The sequence below is a fragment of the Mercenaria mercenaria genome, chromosome 9 (assembly GCF_021730395.1).
Source record: "Mercenaria mercenaria strain notata chromosome 9, MADL_Memer_1, whole genome shotgun sequence".
In the NCBI taxonomy this organism is placed as follows: Eukaryota; Metazoa; Mollusca; class Bivalvia; order Venerida; family Veneridae; genus Mercenaria; species Mercenaria mercenaria.
This window is the reverse complement of record NC_069369.1, coordinates 14,656,234-14,680,344: the sequence shown is the minus strand read 5'-3', so window position 1 is coordinate 14,680,344 and position 24,111 is coordinate 14,656,234. Positions and strand designations below refer to the sequence as shown.

The 24,111-nt window shown below is 35.5% G+C and overlaps 1 protein-coding gene across 2 annotated transcripts; it reads left to right on the top strand.

The window, feature by feature from the left end:
* Positions 1–492: 492 nt before the first annotated feature.
* LOC123546539 (dehydrogenase/reductase SDR family member 1-like) lies at positions 493–23,841 on the top strand. Of its 2 annotated transcripts, none has more exons than XM_045332905.2 (2): positions 493–539; positions 20,810–23,841. In XM_045332905.2, exon 2 carries the CDS (start codon positions 20,881–20,883, stop codon positions 21,883–21,885), a length of 1,005 nt encoding a protein of 334 aa, XP_045188840.2. In that variant the 5' UTR covers positions 493–539; positions 20,810–20,880; the 3' UTR covers positions 21,886–23,841. The 2 variants fall into 2 exon arrangements, with proteins under 2 accessions (XP_045188840.2, XP_045188839.2); XM_045332904.2 differs by lacking the exon at positions 493–539 and adding an exon at positions 984–1,137.
* The last annotated feature ends 270 nt before the right edge of the window (positions 23,842–24,111 follow it).

Genomic DNA, 24,111 nt, shown 5'->3' with positions numbered 1-24,111 from the left:
CAATGAATATTACGCTACATGTCACATGACTCAGATCTATGTTTGCGTAGAGGCATACAGACACTAAATAGGAAAATGGCGCGAACAAAAATGGTAGTTTCAAATAGTCCTCAGTTTTGTTTTGCTCTGTACAGCTATTTTCCTTATTTTCTTTGCATTTGTTTTCTGAAATCACATGACAGATCTATGCTTGACATGTAGGTAGCATTTTCATAATGAAATATTAACGTGACAGAATTTGTAATGGATACTTAGATCATACACCACCACTACGATTTTTGGTCTCATTTTTCAGCTTATTTTGCTGTTTGTTTGCCTGAAAATATTTTTCTTGCATCAAGCATGACCCCCACTTTTCTTTTGATTTTTATTCAGCACTGACAATATTCTTCAAGAAAATGTAAGTTAAAGACATTTAAAATGGGTCCTAATGTGTGCTGCAGCCATTGGGAACATGTCAATTTTATATAGAATAAAGAAGAACAGCTATTTAGTGTGTTGTAACCTAGAGAGGTAAACCTTTGGAATCGAAAGCGAAAGTAGGTGACCATTTATTTCGTTTTTGTATAAACCATGTAATAAGTCCATGCATATGACTTTTCTTAAAGACCCACCAAAATCTAGTGACCTACACATGAATTCGCGAAAGTCATTCTGATGATACTGGTATAAAACTGTTAAATACAGCAATAATTAATGATTTCACAACTTCATCTGCAAACTTATTCAATATATCTCTTTTCAGTATAGTTTTAAAACATAGATAAATAACTGTCTTACGCTGTAGAGACAAAAATGGGTATAAACTCATTCATTTGATAAAATGTTTAGACATTAAACACATTGTCTTAGTGTAGATCTAATATATGTCACTTTAAATTTTGTGTTTCTCTTTTTATGCAAATCATGTATATTATAAATTACCATCATGGACAGTTATTCTGTGGTGTGTCATTAATATATATCTTGTATATCAGTTAGAGTGAACAATTCAAAACACACACATGTACACATACATGCAGGTGAAATTGAATGACTTGCGGTGCTACGCGCCTGTATTTTTACAAACACTCTAGGTAAATAGATGCGTCACAGGTCACTGGATTTATAAGAAAGGATATTGACAAATTAATACAGGTATACTATACTATAACATATTTATCACTTAAATTAAATGTTTAGTATATAAAGCAGTTTTACAAAAACATAGTTTCAGTGCCGTGATGTAAGTTTGGGGGTGAGTATTGATATCATACCCAGAAATCTAAGCCAATTTGCTGGCTTATTGGCGAAATTGTCTCCCTTGAAAACAGCTTATCCAGTGTATCGGTCAAATTACGCCTATTGAAATATAGAAGGAGAAAATCTTTAACACGTCAAATAACATCAAAAGCATTATCTGACAATATTTATTAAGTTATTGAAGTAATCCGCAATATTTACATTTTCTTTCAATATATTTTTTAATAAAATAAATTTTGATCTTCTTGCTTCCCTAAGCGTTTGAAATAAGTAACTAATTTTGATCCCGAGTCCCATTGATTTCTGTAGGAAATGACATATTTTAAGCTTTACGTGGTCTTTTCAAATGAAATAATCTCATATTTATGCTCATCTCACAACATTTATTAAGTTATCGAATGATAATCAAGGGAAAATACTCTTCAAAACACGGTCTCATTTCTGGACATGATAATATATAAGCCTCAAACTTACAGCCGTCCAGAACCGCACGGTGACTGGCTAGCCGGCACGTGCTCGTCTAAAATAAATTAATAACCGTGTTCTTTACTAAGCCTTTTGTAGATATTTATTTACGTTAAAATGATAACAAGAATTACATGTTAGTAAGTTATAAAATTGTATACCTTTTAGTACTTGCAAACCTCTTTCCTGTCCAGTTGTAAATATATGTCCATTTGTCCGTTAATTGAACTATTAGCGTCTAGACTCAAGTCATGATCCTTGACCTGTGACACATTCATAATGTCTGGTCCGAGTGCTATTTTGAGTAACAACACAGGTGTGTAACAAGCAAAACAAACTTTACCACACAGGTAAAGTTTGTTTTGCTTGTTACACACCTGTGTCACACAGACTGCGTACATGTATATATAATAGGCTTTGAATTGTTTAACCGACCTGATATGCACATTGATTGTATTATTATGTATTTACTTAACAATTTATCATATATGTTGCATGCAAATACGACTACGCTTAGAATTATGTTTTAATATACAAATGATATATTTTAACTTAGCATGCTAATAGTTTCTTAAACAGAAATGATTATAAGCGCTGCGAAATGACATAATTTTAGTTAATATTTATAAGTATCCCTAGCTCCCCCCTCCCCATCGGAGGTCTGAAGCATGTATAATTGACCAGACGCCGGCTGTCAATCAAACCAATAAATCGATAAGCGATCAACCAATCAATGCGCTTGATTCGACGCACACCTCCAGACGGTGTTAATGTAAATATTACCCTCCGACATTGCGATCTCGACACCGATAAAAATAACTGATAAATTCCTTTTGAAAATGATTATATATACAAGTAAAACTTATTAGAAATGGTAAAAAGGTGTCAGTGGGGACTTTGCAAGTCCGATAGTCGCTTCCCAGAACGCCTAGATTATTCCTTTTCCAAAACCTAAGTAAAGTTTTGAGAAGTATCTTCGCTGGATTAAGACTTGTGGACGTCCTCAAAGACAATTGAAAGTGGATAAAATCGACGGAAACTACCAAATAGTTGCATATACAATGGTATTAATATATCTAGCTTTCACTTAATTCACATTTGACCCGGGCGCCGTGCGATAAATTAGTCTAAATTTGGCATCGTAGGTGGCTACGAGCTACGGTGTATGTGTTCACATTAAATACGGGCATCGTGCCATATCTCTTTTTCTTTTTTTTTGCAATTTCAGTGCAGTTTTCTTGCAGTCACCGCAGGCTTCCAACGGAACTCTTACGTGTTGAAGATGACCAATATATATAACCATCTGAAAAATGTTATGCCATATAAAGGCAGCCGCACGGAAATGATGTTGCCGCGCGATGATATTGCTCAATACCCATGCGTTTTCATTCAGTACTGCAGCAAGCAGGAACCTTGGGGCAGCTCTGCGAGTGCCGTGCAAAGGTCTCAGGTGTCTACAATCTCCGTACGATTTCTTTTAGGCACTTTGTCCACGGAATATCGTGCGTTGGCTGCACGATCAGCGCATGGCCTCCTAACGATGCCTGTGCGGAGATTGTGCAATGCCACCTACGACATGTCTACGGTCTACGGGCTTTCAATTAATTCAAATATGTATAACTTTTCGCTAAACAAAGTCGTAGAGGGCATTTACATAACGAGAAACTGTGAAGAGAAAGTGCCAAAATGTTCAAGTAGCAAAAATATGAACTAAAAGTGCTACATTATTCGTGGCCAATCTTTTCAGTTGCCTCGATCAACATGTACGTGGAAAGACATCGGTGATGTGAATTCTTTTTAGGTTGAGGGGGAAGGGCTATTTATACCTAAAATGTAAATGTATCATTATCCTTCAATGCACTTTTTCCAGTTTTGCACACGGGCATAAGTACTGATAGAGTACAAGTCGAGAAAATACTAAGAAAATACCAAACTGAATGATAAACAAATATTTTTATAATAATAAAAACACGCATAAACTTGTCAGTGGTTTATTAAAGAAGCAACACAAAATTTTCAACAATAAATATCATTCAGTAATTGTCGTCGTGTAGCCTTCTTCCGTCTTCTTTTGTCTTCTGAATATACATGCTTTCTCAACTAATTCCGCCCCCGAATGTCGGAAAATCCCAAAACTATCAATGTAAGACTCCTAACAGTACTTTCTCGAAATTCATCTAAATGTTTTAAAGACACATAGTAAGACAGAAGTTTCTTGCCAATCTCTTCAGAAATATCGCGTGAAGTAGCAGCAGCAGCCATTATCGGTCTAAATGTCGGAGGTCTAGTATTTTGTGGTACCACGTGACCTTTAGGCGGAGCCTGGCGTCTGGTCAATTGTTCTATTTCAATGCTAAAATTAGTGATTTGACCGGAATGCCTTTTTTCTCTTCTTACATTTGTATATATGTTAAAACCCCATGCTGTATTTCTTATACCTGGGTGAAATAAAAGTTTTGTTCTGTTCTGTTCTGTACTGCAGTAGCACCTGAAGAGTTACCGAAACAAAAAAAAGGCCCAATAAACACTGTCAATAAACACCACTAAAACCATGGTCCTCAAGCGAGTTGTTAATCCAATAAACACCATCAAAACCGTGTTCCAATTTCACATGCAAATGAGCTAATGGATCGCTAATTAACATAAATGTGTCATTTAACAACACGCTAATGGAACGCACAATAGATCGCTCAATGGAACGCATAATAGATCCTATAATGGATCGTACAATGGATCGCTTAATGGAACGCTTAATAGATTGCTTAATAGATCACTCAATGGAATGCGTTTCATCAAACTGATAAATTCCTAACTACAGGCTGTATTTAATTGAAACCTGATGCATTCAGTTTTCGCAAATCGTTAATGTGACTGGATATATATATATAGCCTGGATTTGCAGAGATATGCAGTAACTGTTGAAAAGGGTTTTCTGTTAAAATTATTCAAATATTAATTTGTTAAATAATGTATATAGCAATCATTCAACATTTTCATGATCATTTGGATGCAGTTTTATACAAATCATTTGATAAATCATGCAGCTAACAGAAATTACAGCTTAAATTTTGTGAAATATGGATAGACAAAGAGAAACATATATTTATTAACTAGTTTCAATATAAGGAAGTTATATACAGGTCATTTAAATCAGCATTTCAAAAACTATTGTGTTATATGCATTTGATAAATCTTTGAATCCTAACATACAATGAAATCTATAAAGAATCACAATGTTAACATAATAATTATATGCATTTATTTATACTGAATTGTAAGTACATTTATTAAGAAAACACCTTTAGTTGTAAGTCATAGAAATTAAATGAAATAACAACCACCATTTTCTCTTACAACCTACAAAATGCACTAATTTCTGTCCCTCTATATTATACCTTAGATGAGATTACATAACATAACCATAGCAACTAGAAGATCTGCGGTTACGGTACACTCGATGGATTAAAACCATATGTTTCCTGATAAAAGAGGAGAAAGCCTTCTGAATGGCTCTGTATTAGGTTAATAACTCGCTTCAAAATCGCGATCCATTTAATGGAACATGTTCCGTTAGCGATCCATTGCAACCATTTCTTGATAGTTTCAATGGATCACTAATGGAACGCACTAACAAACACCAAAAAAGCGGTTTTGATAGTGTTTATAAGGTGTTTTTATAGTGTTTATTAGAAAAAAATTTTGTTTCGGTAGGTCCATGTTTCGGAGAAAAAAGTTTGAACATCATCAATATAATAAATTAAACATTACTATCCACGAAGAAACTTCAAATGGGTTGAATTTAATTCATAATTTTAAATAAGAGACTTAAAGCCCCAACTTTTACTACCCTGGCAGTAAGTTTTGTAGGAGGAGACTATCAAATAACAAAGCTACTCTAGGCTGTCTGTTAGCTAAAAATAGCTCAGGCAAATGTAAACAATGGTCAGTTGAAGAAGAAATTTGAACTAGTTTGCATGTTTTGATGGTTAAAAACTATTATTATCCATATTGTGCATCCATATATCAGTATCAGTCCTATGAAAAATTGAGTCGAGACTAGCATTCCTGATTTTTAATCTTGTTTCTGTAAATTTAACAATGAAACTCAAAATCAAACATTCATTTAACTAAAATTCTGTCATTGCAGGCTGGTCCATTAATTGAGATACCCTAGCAATAAATGTAGAAATAATAAACTATTTAAGTCTGGGATGCAGAACAATACACACAAATTAGCAAGTGCTGCTGTGATAAGGACTAATAAAAATGATAAGCTATTTGAAATAATATTTATCACTTTATGTCTGTAATTAGTAGTTCCCTATTTCTTTAAAACATTTTTTATGATATGACATATAAAACTATAACTGTAGAAATGACTATGATATTCTATTTGGTTTGAAAATTCAAAATTACTTTCTGGAGAAGTTTTGCAATGCACTCTAGCTAGGTGTTAATTCCATTGATACATATGAAGCCTTCTGACGATCAGGTTTGTTGATAAAATTAACCACATGGGAATTGTTTACATTCTCTGTTCCTCTAGGGTTCATGACCTCATTAGCTCCTCCCGGCAAATTCAAATTTTTGGCAGTTAGGTTTAAATAATTTTTTGAAACTATACTTCAACATTTTTTGTTTTAAAAAATAAAAACACCAATTGATAAAGAATATTTCAATGTGTATTTATGCAATTTTTCATAACTTTTTATTCAGTGGTTTATTTAAAATTTTGAAAAAGGGCTCTCTGATGTGAAACATGCATAATTTATATAAAAACCTGCCCCGGCACCATCTTGTGGCTTTTATATGGCAGTTGGGGGTTTAAATCTTCGAAATATGATGTGACAGGTGCGAGGAGATATCTACCCTGACACCGGTTTCAACAAACAGCAGACTGCCGATAACACTAAATTGCAGAAACAAAACACAAAATATACATTCATAAAATGTCAGCGAGGCAAGTTTATGCTTTAATGTGACTGTCAACATAAATTCATTATCATTATCAGAGATGTACTCATTACAAATACTTTGTACGTGTACCAGAGAACGTTCCCAACGGATTTCATTGGGGATTTCCTAACAGAAATATGCAGAATAAGTTTGGACGTGACGGAGACAGCGACAGTTATCAAGCTGTCCCGAAACTTCCTAGATTTCTATTATTTGGACTAGAAGGGGCCACACTTCTGGACAGTTCAGCGCCTTTAAAATCTCACCATTTTTAAAAAGCTGTTACATGTCTTCGTAAACTTAACATAACTAGGTAAAACATCGTTTTTTTATTTCTTTACAAATGGCATTCTTTCTTAAAGGGGGACAACTCCTTTAGAATATTTTAAGTATCCAATTCTATGGGACAGAAGAGTAAAACATGTATTGAACAGATATGTTGTTTGTCAAGATGTTGTTCGTTTACTAATAATTTCTGTTGTTTTGTAATATAGGCCTACTGCTAAACCTGAATTAACGCATAAAATAGAAACAAACTAACTAATATTTTAGAACTACATGGCATACTGAAAAAAAAAACGATGAGTTATAATTTCTAATGTTTAATGCTTCATGTCCGAGTAATTTTTCTCTGTCACGATGGAAATATACTAGTAAATACACAGGCACGAGTATCGGACCTAGGATGAAAAATATGGCCAGACAGATAAAAAAAAACCCTGTTTTCATCCTAAATCAATCCAAAATGAAAAATATGTGGTGAAATATGAGCCCCTTTCAAATGATATATACCATCTACACAAGGCTATAATCCAGAGATTCGAGCTTACCTGCTGAAAGTCCCAGGTAGATAAAAAATGCGACAGAACGAAACAATACGAAAACATCGAATAAGGTAGGGGGTGTCCGGGTAAATTGGGACATCGGCATAATTCGTACAGTTTTGAAGTCAAATCTATAATTATATGTTCTCACATCCGATAAGGCTAATTTATGTCTCTTTTGTGAAATTGATATGTCTCCGTTAAAATACAATCGAGTCACAAAACGTCTTAATATCGGATATAACGTAACAACTGAAGTAATGACGTAGTACTCATATACTTTCTGCGAACAACAAAGATATCTTTCAAGGCGGGAAGTTTTCGAAGAGGATTCAATTCATGTATCAGGCATGATATCATATTATTGCTTTTAACTATGTATTCAGAATGGAAGATAAATATGTTAAAAACTCAATGATATCTGTTGCTTTCCCCCAAAAATCAAAGGATTGTCTAAAATAAGGCAAAAGTTCAAGTGTCCGAGTTAAAACACCGGTTTTCTTATAGTAGGAAAAATTCGAACATGCAATTTTAAGGGACAGTGCAGACAGTTACAGTCAAACCTGTGTTAAAAACCACCTCTGAACAGAGACCACCTGGCGACTGCATATTTTGTTTCCCATTTTTAACATTAACAGTGTATTTTAACCTGTGAATATAGGCCACCTCCTAATAAGGACTCTCCCGAGGGTGGTCTTTATAGACAGGTTTGACTGCATATCAATAATGATGAATATCTATATTTTTTAGATGTTTGAATTTTACTTTTTAAAACAATTTTAGTGTCCGAATTATTCCTACAATGTGTCCGAATTTTCCTACCTCGTCCGAGTTATGCCGACTGAGGGCAAAGCCAATGAAATCGATTGTGTGACAACATTTTCAGATTACAAACCTAAATATGATTGGATATCGCATCTGTAGATATTCTTTCTCCTTACTGCTTAGGTTTGTTAAGCAGCGAATCAAAATTACCTACACAGCAACCTGTCAAACTCGAACTGTTAAAAATCGTCCGAATTTACCCGGACACCCCCTATCGTTGTCAATCAAGCACGGGTCAATTCAATAGCCATTACTAACAAGGGGCGACTAACTCAAAGGTCCCTTAAGTCCTAAGGTGGTCGTAACGTCACCTTTTCTTGCTCGTAGTGATTTTTTAGCTCACCTGTCACAAAGTGACAAGGTGAGCTTTTGTGATTGCGCAGCGTCCGTCGTCCGTCCGTCCGTGTGTGCGTCCGTGCGTAAACTTTTGCTTGTGACCACTCTAGAGGTCACATTTTTCATGAGGTCTTTATGAAAATTGGTCAGAATGTTCACCTTGATGATATCTAGGTCAAGTTCGAAACTGGGTCAACTGCGATCAAAAACTAGGTCAGTAGGTCTAAAAATAGAAAAACCTTGTGACCTCTCTAGAGGCCATATATTACACAAGATCTTCATGAAAATTGGTCAGAATGTTAACCTTGATGATATCTAGATCAAGTTTAAAAGTGGGTCACGTGCCATCAAAAACTAGGTCAGTAGGTCTAAAAATAGAAAAACCTTGTGACCTCTCTAGAGGCCATATATTTCACAAGATCTTCATGAAAATTGGTCAGAATGTTCATCTTGATGATATCTAGGTCAAGTTCGAAACTGGGTCACGTGTCTTCAAAAAATAGGTCAGAAGGTCTAAAAATAGAAAAACCTTGTGACCTCTCTAGAGGCCATATATTTCACAAGATCTTTATGATAATTGGTCAGAAGGTTCATCTTGATGATATCTAGATAAAGTTCGAAACTGGGTCACGTGCCATCAAAAACTAGGTCAGTAGGTCAAATAATAGAAAAACCTTGTGACCTTTCTAAAGGCCATATTTTTCATGGGATCTGTATGAAAGTTGGTCTGAATGTTCATCTTGATGATATCTAGGTCAAGTTCGAAACTGGGTCACATGCGGTCAAAAACTAGGTCAATAGGTATAAAAATAGAAAAACCTTGTGACCTCTCTAGAGGCCATATATTTCATGAGATCTTCATGAAAATTGGTCAGAATGTTCACCTTGATAATATCTAGGTCAAGTTTGAAACTGGGTCACATGCCACCAAAAACTAGGTCAGTAGGTCAAATAATAGAAAAATCTTGTGACCTCTCTAGAGGCCATATTTTTCATGGGATCTGCATGAAAGTCAGTCTGAATGTTCATCTTGATGATATCTAGGTCAAGTTTGAAACTGGGTCAACTGTGGTCAAAAACTAGGTCAGTAGGTCTAAAATTATTAAAATCTTTTGACCTCTCTAGAGGCCATATTTTTCAATGGATCTTCATGAAAATTGATCTGAATGTTCACCTTGATGATATCTAGATCAGTTTCGAAACTGGGTCACGTGTGGTCAAAAACTAGGCCAGTAGGTATAAAAATAGAAAAACCTTGTGACCTCTCTAGAGGCCATATTTTTCATGAGATCTTCATGAAAATTAGTGAGAATGTTCACCTTGATGATATCTAGATAAAGTTCAAAACAGGGTCACTTGTGACCTCTCTAGAGACCATATTTTTCAATGGATCTTCATGAAAATTGGACAGAATCTTTATCTTGATAATATCTAGGTCAAGTTCAAAACTGGGTCACATGAGCTCAAAAACTAGGTCACTATGTCAAATAATAAAAAAAAACGACGTCATACTCAGAACTGGGTCATGTGGGAAGAGGTGAGCGATTCAGGACCATCATGGTCCTCTTGTTTATTAACTCGACCTTCTCGTAAGATACGAGATACCTTAAGTAATGCCATACTTAAGGTAAAAAAAAATGGTGCCTTATCTATATCGTAATTAGATAGAAAATAGAAGAAATTGAATTTTGTTTTACTTTCTGATTAATTTTTCATTTATAAACTAGCTTTTCCCATTCCTTTGTTTTTTAAATCGGTATAGAGGTAATTTCCTAAACAATCTGATTTTTTTTTCGTCTGCCTGCAAGGCAACTATCATATCAACCCTTATAAAGTTACCCGTTAATACAAGTATTGAGCAATGGCATTTTATTTAGTAAAAAGAACATAGAGATGCGAGTATTAATGAATATTTGCAAAGATCTTCAAATGACCTCAAACATGCAAGTCACTTTTTGAATTGATGGTATAAACCTTCCAATGTTCATCAAAACATTTTTTTTAAATCCCAACGTGCATAGAATATTGAATATTTCCAGCCAATATTATATAAATAAAATCATGTTTTATGCATGAAAAATTATTTTTAGTCAAACACACAAAATTCTTCTGTCTTATGTCATGTATTTTGCTTTGTGATTCTTTGTGATTAACGCATCTATTTCGGTCTCCAACTTACGAGGACATGTTTGAAGAAGTATCAGATCTCGACGTTCCAGTCATTCAATTAAGATGTTCCACTTTTTAATGTAATTTATTAGCTAGTTCAGTGATTGATAAAACATTTCTGTTGCATATGCATATCTGAAACTCTGGGAGACGGTCAAAATAAATGTACTTGAATATAGATTTTAAATTTGCCAAATGCAGATTTTGGTACTCCTAGTCCTATAGCTTAGTAAATATTTCACCATTGTCATTCATATAATGATATCTATTGTAGACGCGCACTTCTATTCCACTGTAAATGTTCACCTTGCTCAAATGTAGATTTATATCAACAAAAGTTTTACCACTATTACAGTTTACATAATTTGATATCCTTTCATGATTCAGACACGTCTGTAAAGAAATTTTAGTAATCTTCAAAAGATTTACCAGATATAATACTGAAATCAAGTTTAGCGGTTGTATTAAAATGACAGTATATGTTATCAGATACATTTGCATCATAATCTAAACACTGCTAAATGCAAAAAGTATCTACAATATTATGGAAAAAATGGTCCGATGAAACTGCTTTTAAATGTAAATAGCGAAATGAATGCCACAAGATAAGTCTTTTTGCCTTTTTAAGTTGCAGTGTCATTGCATTTGTAAACTTACAAATGCAATGACACTGCAACTTAAAAAGGCAAAATGAGAAAAAAAAGCTCTTGATAACTGCGTTCCAATATATAAACAGACAGAAACCTTAATACTGTAAATGTAAGGAAATTCAAAAGATTGCAGGGGAAAAACAACGTCTTATATCAACTGGAGATGTATGTAGCTACTTTTATTCCTAGAAGAGTGGAGGAATAAGTTTCGATAGAAATTATAGACTTCACTTACTCAAATTTAGAATTTACAATAGCAAAACTCATTCGGTCAGATGTGTTGAACCTAATGATAACTTCTTTTACACATACCATTGCTTCAAAATTGTACGAGTATTTTATACGAATAAAAAGTATATTCGTGTAGTACACTCTAAGTCTTACAGCTTTAAATATATCCATAATGTCTGTCTCAAACAAATTATGTCATGCATTGTAGATACCAGTTTAAACTTTTATGTTCCCTATTCAGTTTCAAATAGATAGATAGATAGATAGATAGATTTTATTTGCTAAAAGTGTACACAAATCAAGCATAAAACATGGCAATAAAACAGATGCATGATATATAACAACAATATGGTGGCAAGCAGACTAATTACAAGCATACCATGAAATGCACACCAATACCAGGGATAACACAAAAAGAGAAACATAGTTCCCCTTATTTACATTGTGGTCCCTGTTATTGGCGGCATGACACAGAAAGTCATGTAATTGTTTTAACTATAAAATTGCACATTATATCTTGAAATCAAGTGTATCACAGATAATTTAGTTTTATGTATTATCACAGTATTTGATAACACATATTACTATCACAGTATTAAGTATTTAGGTCAGTATGAAAATCACAGAAATATATCATGCACTACATAAAAGTGACTAGATAAAAAGGAAATAAGAATGTAGGAGAACTAACTGGCCATTAATTGGATTTTGATGGCGTGTTTGAACTTTGAGGGACAAGTAATATATCTCAGACCCTGGGGAATGTGGTTCCACAAAACAATACCATTGAAGGCAAATGTCTTTTTGCCAAAGCTTCCAACCTTGGGCAGTGAGAAGCGCCCAGTATCAGTGTATAAATAACAAACACTGGAATCTTGACTAGGGAAAGCAGTTACTCTAGACCGACCTTGTGCATCGATCATGTATGGAGCTAAGGGGTACAAATTTATCATTCAGGTACTCAGGGGCTTTACCCATCTTAATTTTATGTACATGACAGACAGTTAACTGTTCAACCCTTTTAACCACTGGTAACCAGTTCAAGGACCTAAACTGCTCAGAACCAACATGAGACATACTATCAAGACCAAGGACAAACCGAATAATCTTGTTTTGCGTAGTTTGAAGCCTGTTTTTCCAGTATTTAGTCAAACTGAAATATTAGAAAGAACAAACATACTCAAAGTGGCGCTGAATTAGAGCCATGACCAACATTTTCTTGGTGTGAAGAGTCAGAAATTTACTCTTACGATACAAAAATTTCAGACGGGCATTTGCTTTAGTAACCACAGATCTTTCAATTTCATCACAAGATAGATTCTGGTCCAAGACTGCACCAAGGTACTTCACTGAATTGGTAGCTTTAATACTTGTACCATTACATGTAATTGATCGCGGCCTATCATATTGAATAGGACAAGTATATGCGCGCTGGGGAAAATATTTCATGATGGACCTGTGAATTCTTTACTTGTGGGTAAAACAGGTCTCATAAGCGTAAATACGACTAGCTTCTACTGATTATAAAACATACCGTACGATTTGTTGTGAATTAACTGTTGGTGTACTTTTTGTAGTTCAACCGCCACCCTTGTTTAAGAGCAACATTTAAAAAACACGTTTTTTTTTTCATCCTCAAGTAATAAGTAAGTAGACTCGCCCAGTTTAATCAATCTAGACGCATAATCTTACTCAATAGAGCGCCTACTTCACCCGATTTACATTCGGAACATTTTCACGCGTTTCGGGCTTTATCGTATGTTTAACATGGGTTTTTTGAACCGTCCAAAGATGTTGGAAATGTTTGTCTCATTGTTTATTTTTTTTTGATAAAAATGTTACTGCTTTCATTGTCTACCACTTTTTTTCCCACCCTTGCCTGAAAAAAACAGTAATGAGTTTGTACACTGTTCAGACAATTGTGCTCTGTTGAAATTTAACCAAACACAAGTTTACCTGCATAAACAGAAAGCATGATATGTCACCATGCGCGGTTCCAGAGGGGGGGGGGGGGGGGGGGGCAGGCGGTGCTGCTACATACGACCCCGACATAATTCATATTATTTATCTAAAAGAAACTAAGAATTTTACCTTCAAGAAAGCTTGATTTTATCATTTTCCCAAATTTAACAGGTTAGTCCATAAAACTGTCCCAGAATGCAAGAAATGAAGTGCTAAATTTCAAAATTTCCAGGGTGGGGGGGGGGGGCAGGGGATCGGACCCCCTCTGAGAAAATTGGCTGTGTCCGTGCATGGTCACTATACCTGTCCAGTACTGGACATTATGGTAAACGCTTCTTTCCTGCACAAATGACAATATCGCAACTTCTGTCCGGTTTGTACAAATTTCTGGCCGTGATAAACCATTTGACTTGTATTCAAACTTGATTGTGACCTTAACTTGGGTTTTGATCCAAACAGAATGGACTCTGTTTTTCCAAGATGTAGCGAAAGCTTGTTATCAACAAGCCATTCACTTACAACTTCAAGTTCACTGGAATAAGCTCCAGTATTGTAGTATTAGCCAAGGATGAGGGTCAAAGGTGTTGCCCATAATTATATCAAAACAATATCTTAGAACTTTTCATTCGGAACAATAGAAAAGTCAGTTTGGGAAGTTTCTAGATCACAGTTCAACATTAAATGTGTGCAAAAAGTCTCTTTGAATCTTCATTTCATCTTACACCTCATCCCCGGCCTCAGCCTTCAAAATTTCTTTTTATGCCCCCGAAGGGAGGCATATAGTTTTTGAACCGTCTGTCAGTCTGTCGGTCTATCCGCAATTTTCGTGTCCGGTCCATATCTTTGTCATCCATGGATGGATTTTCAAATAACTTGGCATGAATGTGTACCACGGTAAGACGACTTGTCGCGCGCAAGTCCCAGGTCCGTAGCTCAAAGGTCAAGGTCACACTTAGACGTTAAAGGTCATTTTTCATGATAGTGCATTCGTGTCCGGTCCATATCTTTGTCATCGATGGATGGATTTTCAAATAACTTGGCATGAATGTGTACCACAGTAAGACGACGTGTCGCGCGCAAGACCCAGGTCCCTAGCTCAAAGGTCAAGGTCACACTTAGACGTTAAAGGTCATATTTCATGATAGTGCATTGATGGGCGTGCCCGGTCCATATCTTTGTCATTCATGCATGGATTTTAAAATTATTGGGCATGAATGTGTACCACAGTAAGACGACGTGTCGCGCGCAAGACCCAGGTCCGTAGGTCAAAGGTCCTAAACTCTAACATCGGCCATAACTATTCATTCAAAACGCCATCAGGGGCATGTGTCATCCTTTGGAGACAGCTCTTGTTTTATATTTTTATTGTCGAAAAATGACGATATGCCTGTGCGTATGTTAGTATGCTGAGCTACGTGTCTGTCATATGCATTATAGATCTACGCAGGTCATACTGGCCAGTCGCTTTTACAAGAAGCCACAAGTTCTCTTTCTTTTCCCAGAATCTTTATCCGTGGGGAGATTCAACTGACCCACACAAACGGAAGAGGATTCCCTTTTTCACATCCTCCCGCTGAGTACCTTCAGAATTGGTTGCGCTACGCCCTGACTCCCCTATGTATGTAATAAAATAGGCTTGTTAAAACCAACCAAATAGCTATTTCCAAACTTTCCAAACATTCACAAGGATTGCATTTTTCATTCGTATAACTTTCGGATCCCGAATTGAAACTCGCACCCCTCCCATCGTCATTTCGTACTTGGGCACTTATAACCGGAGCAATAATTTACGGAACCTGGGATTGGGAGGTTGGGGGTTGATTACATGCTCCATCAGAAAAGCTTTTTTTCTATTGTCAAATGATAATGAGATTGGTCTCTTCGCTCTAGAAACAGATGTCAATATTTGACTCGATTTGCATAATTGACAGATTTAATTCCACGGATCATGCAAAAGTGCTGTCTTCTTTATAGCAAAAATACATCTAAAATGTACAAGAAGGAATGTTAGGGTTCATATTTCGACTTGTTTTTTCCGCATCAGTGTCATTTTTGTTTTGCAATTGAAGTTGAATTGTACCGTGTTGTCCATAAGAAGGTAATAGAGTTCAAACAACAGGCTTCGCGAGTTTACGCGGGTGGTATAAATCTTCTTACAAATGCATAGTCCTCTCTGCGAATGTGATGAAATTGAAGACACCTGCCGTTACTTCTTCAATATTCAAGCTTTACCAAATAACGCAGAGAACCTATCACCAACTTTCAAAATATAACTGCCACTCTTATCAACACTGTCACTTGGAAACACTTTCATCTGAATATAAAACACTACATGTTAACAAAATCTATACGACAGTAAAGTTCTTGTTATTAAGTTTAAATTTTTATTGACTTTAAAAGGGCAAGGAATGCCTGACATTAAATTAATTTGATATGAAAGCCGTCTTCAAGTCTTTCATAACGCTGAAAGAATTTTTAAAATCAGACCACTATTGAAGAAAATATGGCAGTTTGAAATTTAAGAAAATAGCTGATCATGGAGGCAGCCATTTTAGTGTGTTTATGACGTCATTTACACACTGCTGAAATATTTATTTAGCAAATGACCTTTTAAATAGATTAATTGTATACGGCTCTTGAGTGTAACATGTAAAACAGGGTAATTTCTTCCATTATAGCTGGGAAAAATAGAGAAAATATTTTAAAGGAATAAGTAAATACAGTTCAAATATGAATCTAGAAATTTAATAAATCCGCCATTTTGTTTTTTGTTGCCATAGGAACAAAATGGCCGCCATTTTGATAAAATATTTGAATTCTCATAACTTTCGCATTTTTAAGCCGATTTTGAAAAATCTTTCAATTCTTTAAATGGTTAAAGAAATCCTTGCAGACGAAATTAACATAAAAACAACATTGCCTTTCCCTTTAATTCTACTCATTTTTATGCCCCTGGTGTCGAAAACATGGAAGGCATATAGTGTTGTCTACATAATTCCGTTCGTCCATCGTACTTTCCTGTGTCCTCTCACTTTCTTGTGTAATCAGCTTCTCCTACAATTCCCTTTCAATTCAAATGAAACGCTTTATACATATTTTCTCATGAAGTGAACATGCGCATGTTATCATGACATTATGTCCAATCATATCTTTTTTAGTAATGCTCCTTTTTTGGACTGAACAATATCATAATTAATTTGTCCCTTATTGCTCAACACCCACTACATTTTCGGTCTAATTCAAATGAAACTTGGTGTACGTCGTCAGCATGTACTGGGCATAAGAGTATATTTTGTGACTTTCTTGTCCGTTTTTTTCCCCTTGAAAATACACTTTTTTTTTTGAATTAGCAATATAACTACATCTCGAGGTGTGAGCGCGAAACTATTGTATCTTGTTCTTTATTTATATACAGTTACAATAGTTTCGCGCTCAGCCCACGATCTGTAATTACTCAACTTCTTCTACAGTTTTCATCCAATTTAGGTGAAATTTGGTATACACCATCAACATGAAATAAACATGCGCATATTTTAATTTAAATACTGAATCTGGTAGTATTCAATGACAAAACAAGAAATTAACTACTGTAACAATGATACGGTTGTTGTTATAGATATTAAGTAATTTTAATGTTCTTACTAATATCAGATGGTGAAAAAGTATATTTCAGTACAGTTTTGAATAAGCGGCAAGTTTTATGCTCAATCCATGTGTACTTCTTATGTATTGCAACTCTGTATTTGTAGATATATAATAGATACATAAATTAAATGCATCTGGTATTTTTCACAGTGAAAAACAAGATTATTTTTCACTGGTAAGAAGCAGAAGCTATGAAACGGGTAAGATGTGATGAACAAAATATGTGCGTGTTTGTTATACGTGTATGATCAAAATATCTTCCATCGTGAAGTCTATATCTTATATATTTTCACTCATTCTTGAAAAAAATGTATTTGACGTTCGCTCTGTGAAAAATATTTTGATCTAACACTGAAAGAAACAAATATTCTGTATGAAATAGTAGCAGGTGGTTGGAACAATAAATTTTTTTAAGTGACTTTGACAGAGAAAATGATTGAAAATAAATCGTCTCGTCTTTTTTATATGAAGCAATGTCTCAAACTTGCACACATTACCTCCCTTAGCGTTACATTTGAGGCACATTTAACTTTATGAGTGGTTTATTCAAATACAAGATTGGATTATATTCGCAGATGTCACTGTTTCACACAGTTAGGTCATCACCACTACACTCCAGTGAGGAATTATAGATAGGTTGGAGATCCTTATAAAAAATATACTTCCTTTAGGCATACATAATCATATATAGCATCAAGAATATGATAAATGCGCTCTTCATCTGATATATATACAAAAAAAAATGTGTATATATTCTGTAAGTGTCATAACTCGACACTAGGAGTTTAAGAAATGAATTTATATTTTTCGGATTTCATGCAAAATGAACGACAGTATAAGATCGGCTAAACCATGAATTGCGCTTGCGATTGATAGTTAATTTGGCGATCATATTTTGAGTTCAGTGTCTTACATTGTATCTTATATCATATTCTGTCGTTCATTTAGCATGAATTCTGAAAACAGATTATTTCTTATATTTAAATTATATTACCTTTCACTTTGTTAACAACAGTACAGGTGGTTTCTTTCAAAGAGTATCACAAAATCATAGTTAGTTAGAACGACCAAAAGGTCCCGAGTACGTCATATTGTAATTCATCTTCCAGTAAAAAATACAGTTCTCGATTTTACTTTAAATTATCCTCAAGTCCAAGTAAGAGTCGCGTAGTTGTATCGATTTATTTTTGTAATTTACCATCTAAGATTGCGTTTTTCGCTTTATTTGAACATTCTTTTTAACTCAACTGAACTTTGACAGGTCAGAATTAAACTAGACTTGGTATTTAGCATCCTGGCGTAGACATCTCTCGGGTTTGTTCGAACGCTTCCGCTTGTAACTTTTAGGGGCCGCCATGGCTAAAAAATAATAACGTTAAGAGACCTCTTCTGATTAACCACTTGACGTCACCAGCGGATCCAGGGGTGCCCCCCCCCCCCCCCCCTAAAATCGCCGGAGCATAGGTAATTTGTCTTTTGTTCTGGGTGAAAAAAGTGCAAAATATGCATTTTTTCTCGCTCGCTACGCTCGCATACGTAATTTGTCTCTTGTTCTGGGTGAAAACATATAAAATATGCATTTTTTCTCGCTCTCATAGGTAATTTATCTTTTGTTCTGGTTGAAAAATATAAAATATGCATTTTTTCTCGCTCGCTACGCTCGCATAAGTAATTTATCTTTTATTCTGGGTGAAAAAAATAAAATATGCATTTTTTCTCGCTCGCTACGCTGGCACAATAAAAATCAGACAAAGTTTGCACGAGCTGCTATAACGCTCTTTACCATTTCTATGTTAAATAGCCCTTGGTAACCCCTCCCCATAAAAATCCTCAGAAATCGGACTAAGAAATTCCGAGATACTTACGAAAGAATAAGTCTGACAAGTCATAAAACATGGACTATAATTAGCATGTTATTTGGGTTGATTTTGTCACAAAACCTGTCCTTTTTCAATACCAAATAAAGTACCTCAGAACGCCCAGAATGCACCAGATGGATCCATTGTTTTCAAAATTTTCCGGGGAATGGGGTGGGTGGGGGGGTGCATGCCTCGGACCCCCCTAGTTGCTCTACTACAAATATTTTACGCACTCCTCCCCCCAACACCAAATCCTGTATCCGCCCCTGACGTATATACACAAAACGTGGTATATAGCATTCTTATAAGATCCTCTCTTAATTTTATTCAATGGTTATGCTTTGTTAAATTCAGTGGCAGCCAAAGCTAAAGTAAGAAAATCCTTTAAACGGATTTTTCTCATTAACCATTAAATTGATCTTCACCAAACTTTTTGGCATCCTTATAAGGTCCTCTCTCAAGATTGTTGAAAAAAATGGTTCTACTTGGCTTGGCACCTTTTTTGGGCCATGAAAGCTAAAATAAAAAACTTTTAAACAACTTCTCACGAACCACATGATTAATCTTCACCAGTCTTGGACGGTAGTAACATTATGTGGTTATCAAGTTTGTTCAAATTGTTCCGCTTGGCCCCTTTTATGGGTCAGCTGAGATAATGATAAAAAAAATTTAATGAGACCTCCTAAAAATTTGATGGATCTTTGCAAAACTTGGTTTGTACTGTCCTTGTATGGTCCTCTGTCAAATTTGTTCAAATGATACTGCTTGACCCCTTGAGGAGGCATTATAGCTAAAATGTTATGACCTTAAAACAACTTCTTCTAACGAACCGCTTGATGGATCTTCACGAAACATGGTATGTAGGTCTAAAGTTTGCTCATATGATTCGTCTTGTTACCTTTTATGGGTTACCAGAGCTTAAAATAGAAAAATGCCTTGAAACGACTTATTCTCATGAACTGCTTGCTGGATCGTGTTCAAACTTGACCTTATCATCCTTCCGTTGACTACTCTCGATTTTGTTTAAATGATTCTGATCCACCCCTTGTAATGGCCACCAGAGCTAAAACTAGAAAAACCTTTAAACCCATCCCTTGATGATAATGATATTCATCAAACTTGTTCCATGGCATCCTTGCTATTTTGTTCAGATGGTTCTGCTCATTAGGAGCCATCAGAGCTCAAAATAGAAAAAAACTGCTTCTCTTGAACCACTTGAAAGATCTTCCCTAAACTTTGTCTGTAGTATTCTTTGATTGACCTTTCTCAATTGATGGACCAAACCTTATGCGCAGCACAACTGGTTGGACTTCTGTCAAGTTTGCTCTGATGATTATGCATTTTGGGACCATTACAGCAAAAAGTAAAAAGCTTTATATTACTTTTATGATCTGCTTAATTGATGTTCACCAAACTTGGTCAGAAGCAAGGCTAAAGTCTTCCAAAAGATGACCGACTTAGGGACATTAAGGCCTCTTTTGAAATTTTGGTTACCGATTTTGACAAACTTTTCGTCGAATGTCGCCAATTTATTTATTTTTTCTTCAGTGACGTTAGATCGCGCGTGCAGTTCTTTGTCGTGACGGTTTTATTTACTATATTTGTAGTAGTTGTACGTTTTAATTTACATTATTTTGTTTTTCAGACTGTCAATCCGTTTAATTTCTACTGTACATAGTTCTTGGAACAGGGCACTACTACAAGATTTGTCGCAAAATGCCGATCAAGACGCTTGCCGGGAAAGTTTGTATCGTAACTGGTGCAACAAGGGGTATTGGGAAAGGAATAGCTCTTCAGCTCGCGGAGAAAGGCGCTAAAGTTTACGTTACTGGAAGAACTCTGGATCCAGCAAGTGACTCTAAAATTGGAGGATCTTTACGTGAAACCGCACAAGAAATAGAAGCAAGAGGTGGAATCTGTGTTCCAGTACAATGTGATCATTCGAATGACAACGACATTGAACAATTATTCGAACAAGTAAAACGTGAAAATGAAGGTCAGTTGGACATTTTAGTCAACAATGCCTTTTCAGCAGTTAAAACTATGGCTGATCAACTGAGCTTGAAGTTTTGGGAGCAGTCTCCATTGATTTGGGATGACTTCAACGTTGTAGGGCTGCGTAACAATTACATCTGTGCTGTGCATGCAGCTAGGATCATGGTACCGAGGAAAAGGGGACTGATAGTAAACATTTCGTCATTAGCTGGTCTCCGATACTCGCACAATGTTTCGTTTGGTGTTGGAAAAGAAGCTTGTGATCGTATGGCAGCGGACTGTGGATTTGAACTACAGAAACACAATGTAGCGTTTATAAGCCTGTGGGTAGGAATGGTTGGTACTGAAAATGTGATGGCAATGCTTAGGGACAACGTGAAAGAACCTAAAGCTGATATTGACATAGGACTACCGGAGTCAATGAGGAGTCCAGAGAAGATGCTGGAATATTTTGAAAAGGCTGAAACACCAGAATTTGCGGGCCAATGCATTGCTGCAATAGCAAATGACACCGACTTGATGAAAATGAGTGGCAAAATTGTATCAACATGTGACCTAGCAAGGAGATATAACCTGAGGGACTCCGAAGGACATGGGCCTACGGATTTCCGACAGATAAATACGCTTTTACAATTATTTGGACACCCTTGGCTAGCATGGTGTATTCCAGACTTCGTTCGGATACCGAAATGGGTCGTAGCACTTGGTGGAAATAATTTCTTTTAAAGCAAGCTTATTTCAAAGGTTTTAATACAGTGGCTTAAGTTTTGGAATATAAGCAAGTTGAAAATGCGTGTTTTACAGAAATTTATCAAAGAAGTCTTTTTAGCTCACCAGAAGACAACGCGAACCAGAGCCGAAAATAGAAAACACTCAAATGACATCTTTTCCGCACTGATTGATGACATGATTTCATAGAAATGTGCCTTGGATGACTCTGTACCAATATATTTCTGATAATTCTAATTTGTTGAAACATATGGCCACCAGGGAGCGTGGTCGCTTTTACTTATATGAATTTACTGGAAACTTACAAATGACCTTGTCAGAAACTGCTGGCCAGAATTGAAATGACTTCACATAAGTGCTCATTGGGTGACAGATTGTTACTATGTATACTAGAAATGTTAAAGATCATGACCGTAGCAGTAAGCCCGATTTTAAAATGATTTTTATAAAAATGTTCATTTGGTGACCTTCTACCACGACTGTTCAAGTTAATATTCTGATTCATGCGAAAAATGCCATTGCTAAAATTAGAACAGATTTTCAAACCACATCTTTTAAACTTTGGTTTGTTTTTGAAATATTTTCACAGAATTTTTCTTGGGTGAAACTGTTCCAACAGCGTTCAGCCAATGTTTAGTTGTCAATAACATGGCCGTCTGAGCTAAAACTATAACAAATCTTCAAGCGACATTTTATCCTTAACCGCTGGTCACGTCACAGAAAGTGTTTCATTGACGATCCAGAACCAAGATTATTCAAATACTTCTTAGCTATCGCAAATATAGCTGCAAGACAACGAGGTCCCTTTTCCACTACATATATTCGGGTTGGAAATTGCTTTCCCGATTTCATAGCAATTTAGTATAATGTTGTTCTGGACGGCTTTTTAGCTCACATGAACCAAAGTTTCAGGGTGAGCTATTATTATAGACAGGAGATCTGTCGTCCGTCATCAACATATATGAACTTAAATATCCTACCTACTGAAACTACTGGCCAGGATTACACTAAACTTGGTTTTATCTCATTAATTTCTCTTACCATGATTCTTAGTGCTGTATATTTCTGGCTATCTTTTAAAACATTTACTTGATCTGAAGATGACTTTAGACCAGCTAACAGCTGTGTGGAAACTGTTTTGTAATAGGCCGATCAGGTGTCTTTAAAAAGGCATATACTAAAACCTGGAGTGGAGTTTATTAACGGATTTATTTTCAAAGATTTTAATAATTGATACAACTCTGATTTTTAAATAGGTATCTTTTTTATTTTACATCCTATTCAGAATGCGATTTTATTTTTTGTTTGCTGCATTGTTTTCATGCTACATGCTATTGATTCCAGCGATGAAACAGTATGTCTTAATACGAACATTTTAATGTCAAAGGTACAAGAGCTTTTAAGTTCTGATCACTTGTCTTGTTAATATCTCTCCGCATTTCTGCATTTCTGTTCTTTTATTATAATAAGCATTCATGATACATTTGCAGTGTGTTGTGCATATATATAAGATCAAATAGTCAAGAGCAGTTGAGCCACTTCGGACCATCATGGTTCCATTGGCCCCAATGTTACCTGCTTCGATGAATGATTAGTGCCACCATTCATATACTTCGTTTTATATTTTAACTTTATGATTTCCATCTAATGAATAGCTGTACTACTTTTTGTATTTTCTCTCTGTGTTACGTTTAAACACATTTCAGTGTTATCTAGGTCAAAAGGTCTATATCCTTAAAGTCAGTTCAGGTATACCCAATCCTATATTTACACTTGGAATTCAGTTTACACGACAGTGTGTTTACAAACATGTGTTTACTTTGTTTTGATATGATAATTGTATATTTACGCAAATGCTGTACAGTTGTTACATTTTCATATAATCGGATATTGACGTTTCCTTTTATATTCCATATAATATTAAGTTTAAATACACCTCGAATTGAAATGCAACATCAGTTTGACTTTAATGTACGCCCATAATGCCATATTCTACCCCGTGTGGCCTCTGCGACTTTGGCTTCGAATCAGATATGTTTCGCTGACAAAAACATTGTGCGATATACGGATCTTGGTAGACCGATAATTCTACCCAGGCGCTCACACGCTTTTCTCGGAAATAATTACTAGAGGAACACGTGCTTTTAAGCTGATAAATCTGATAAATAAGCATGTGACAACATGTTAACAGACATTGTAATTACTTCACCGTAAAATTCAATG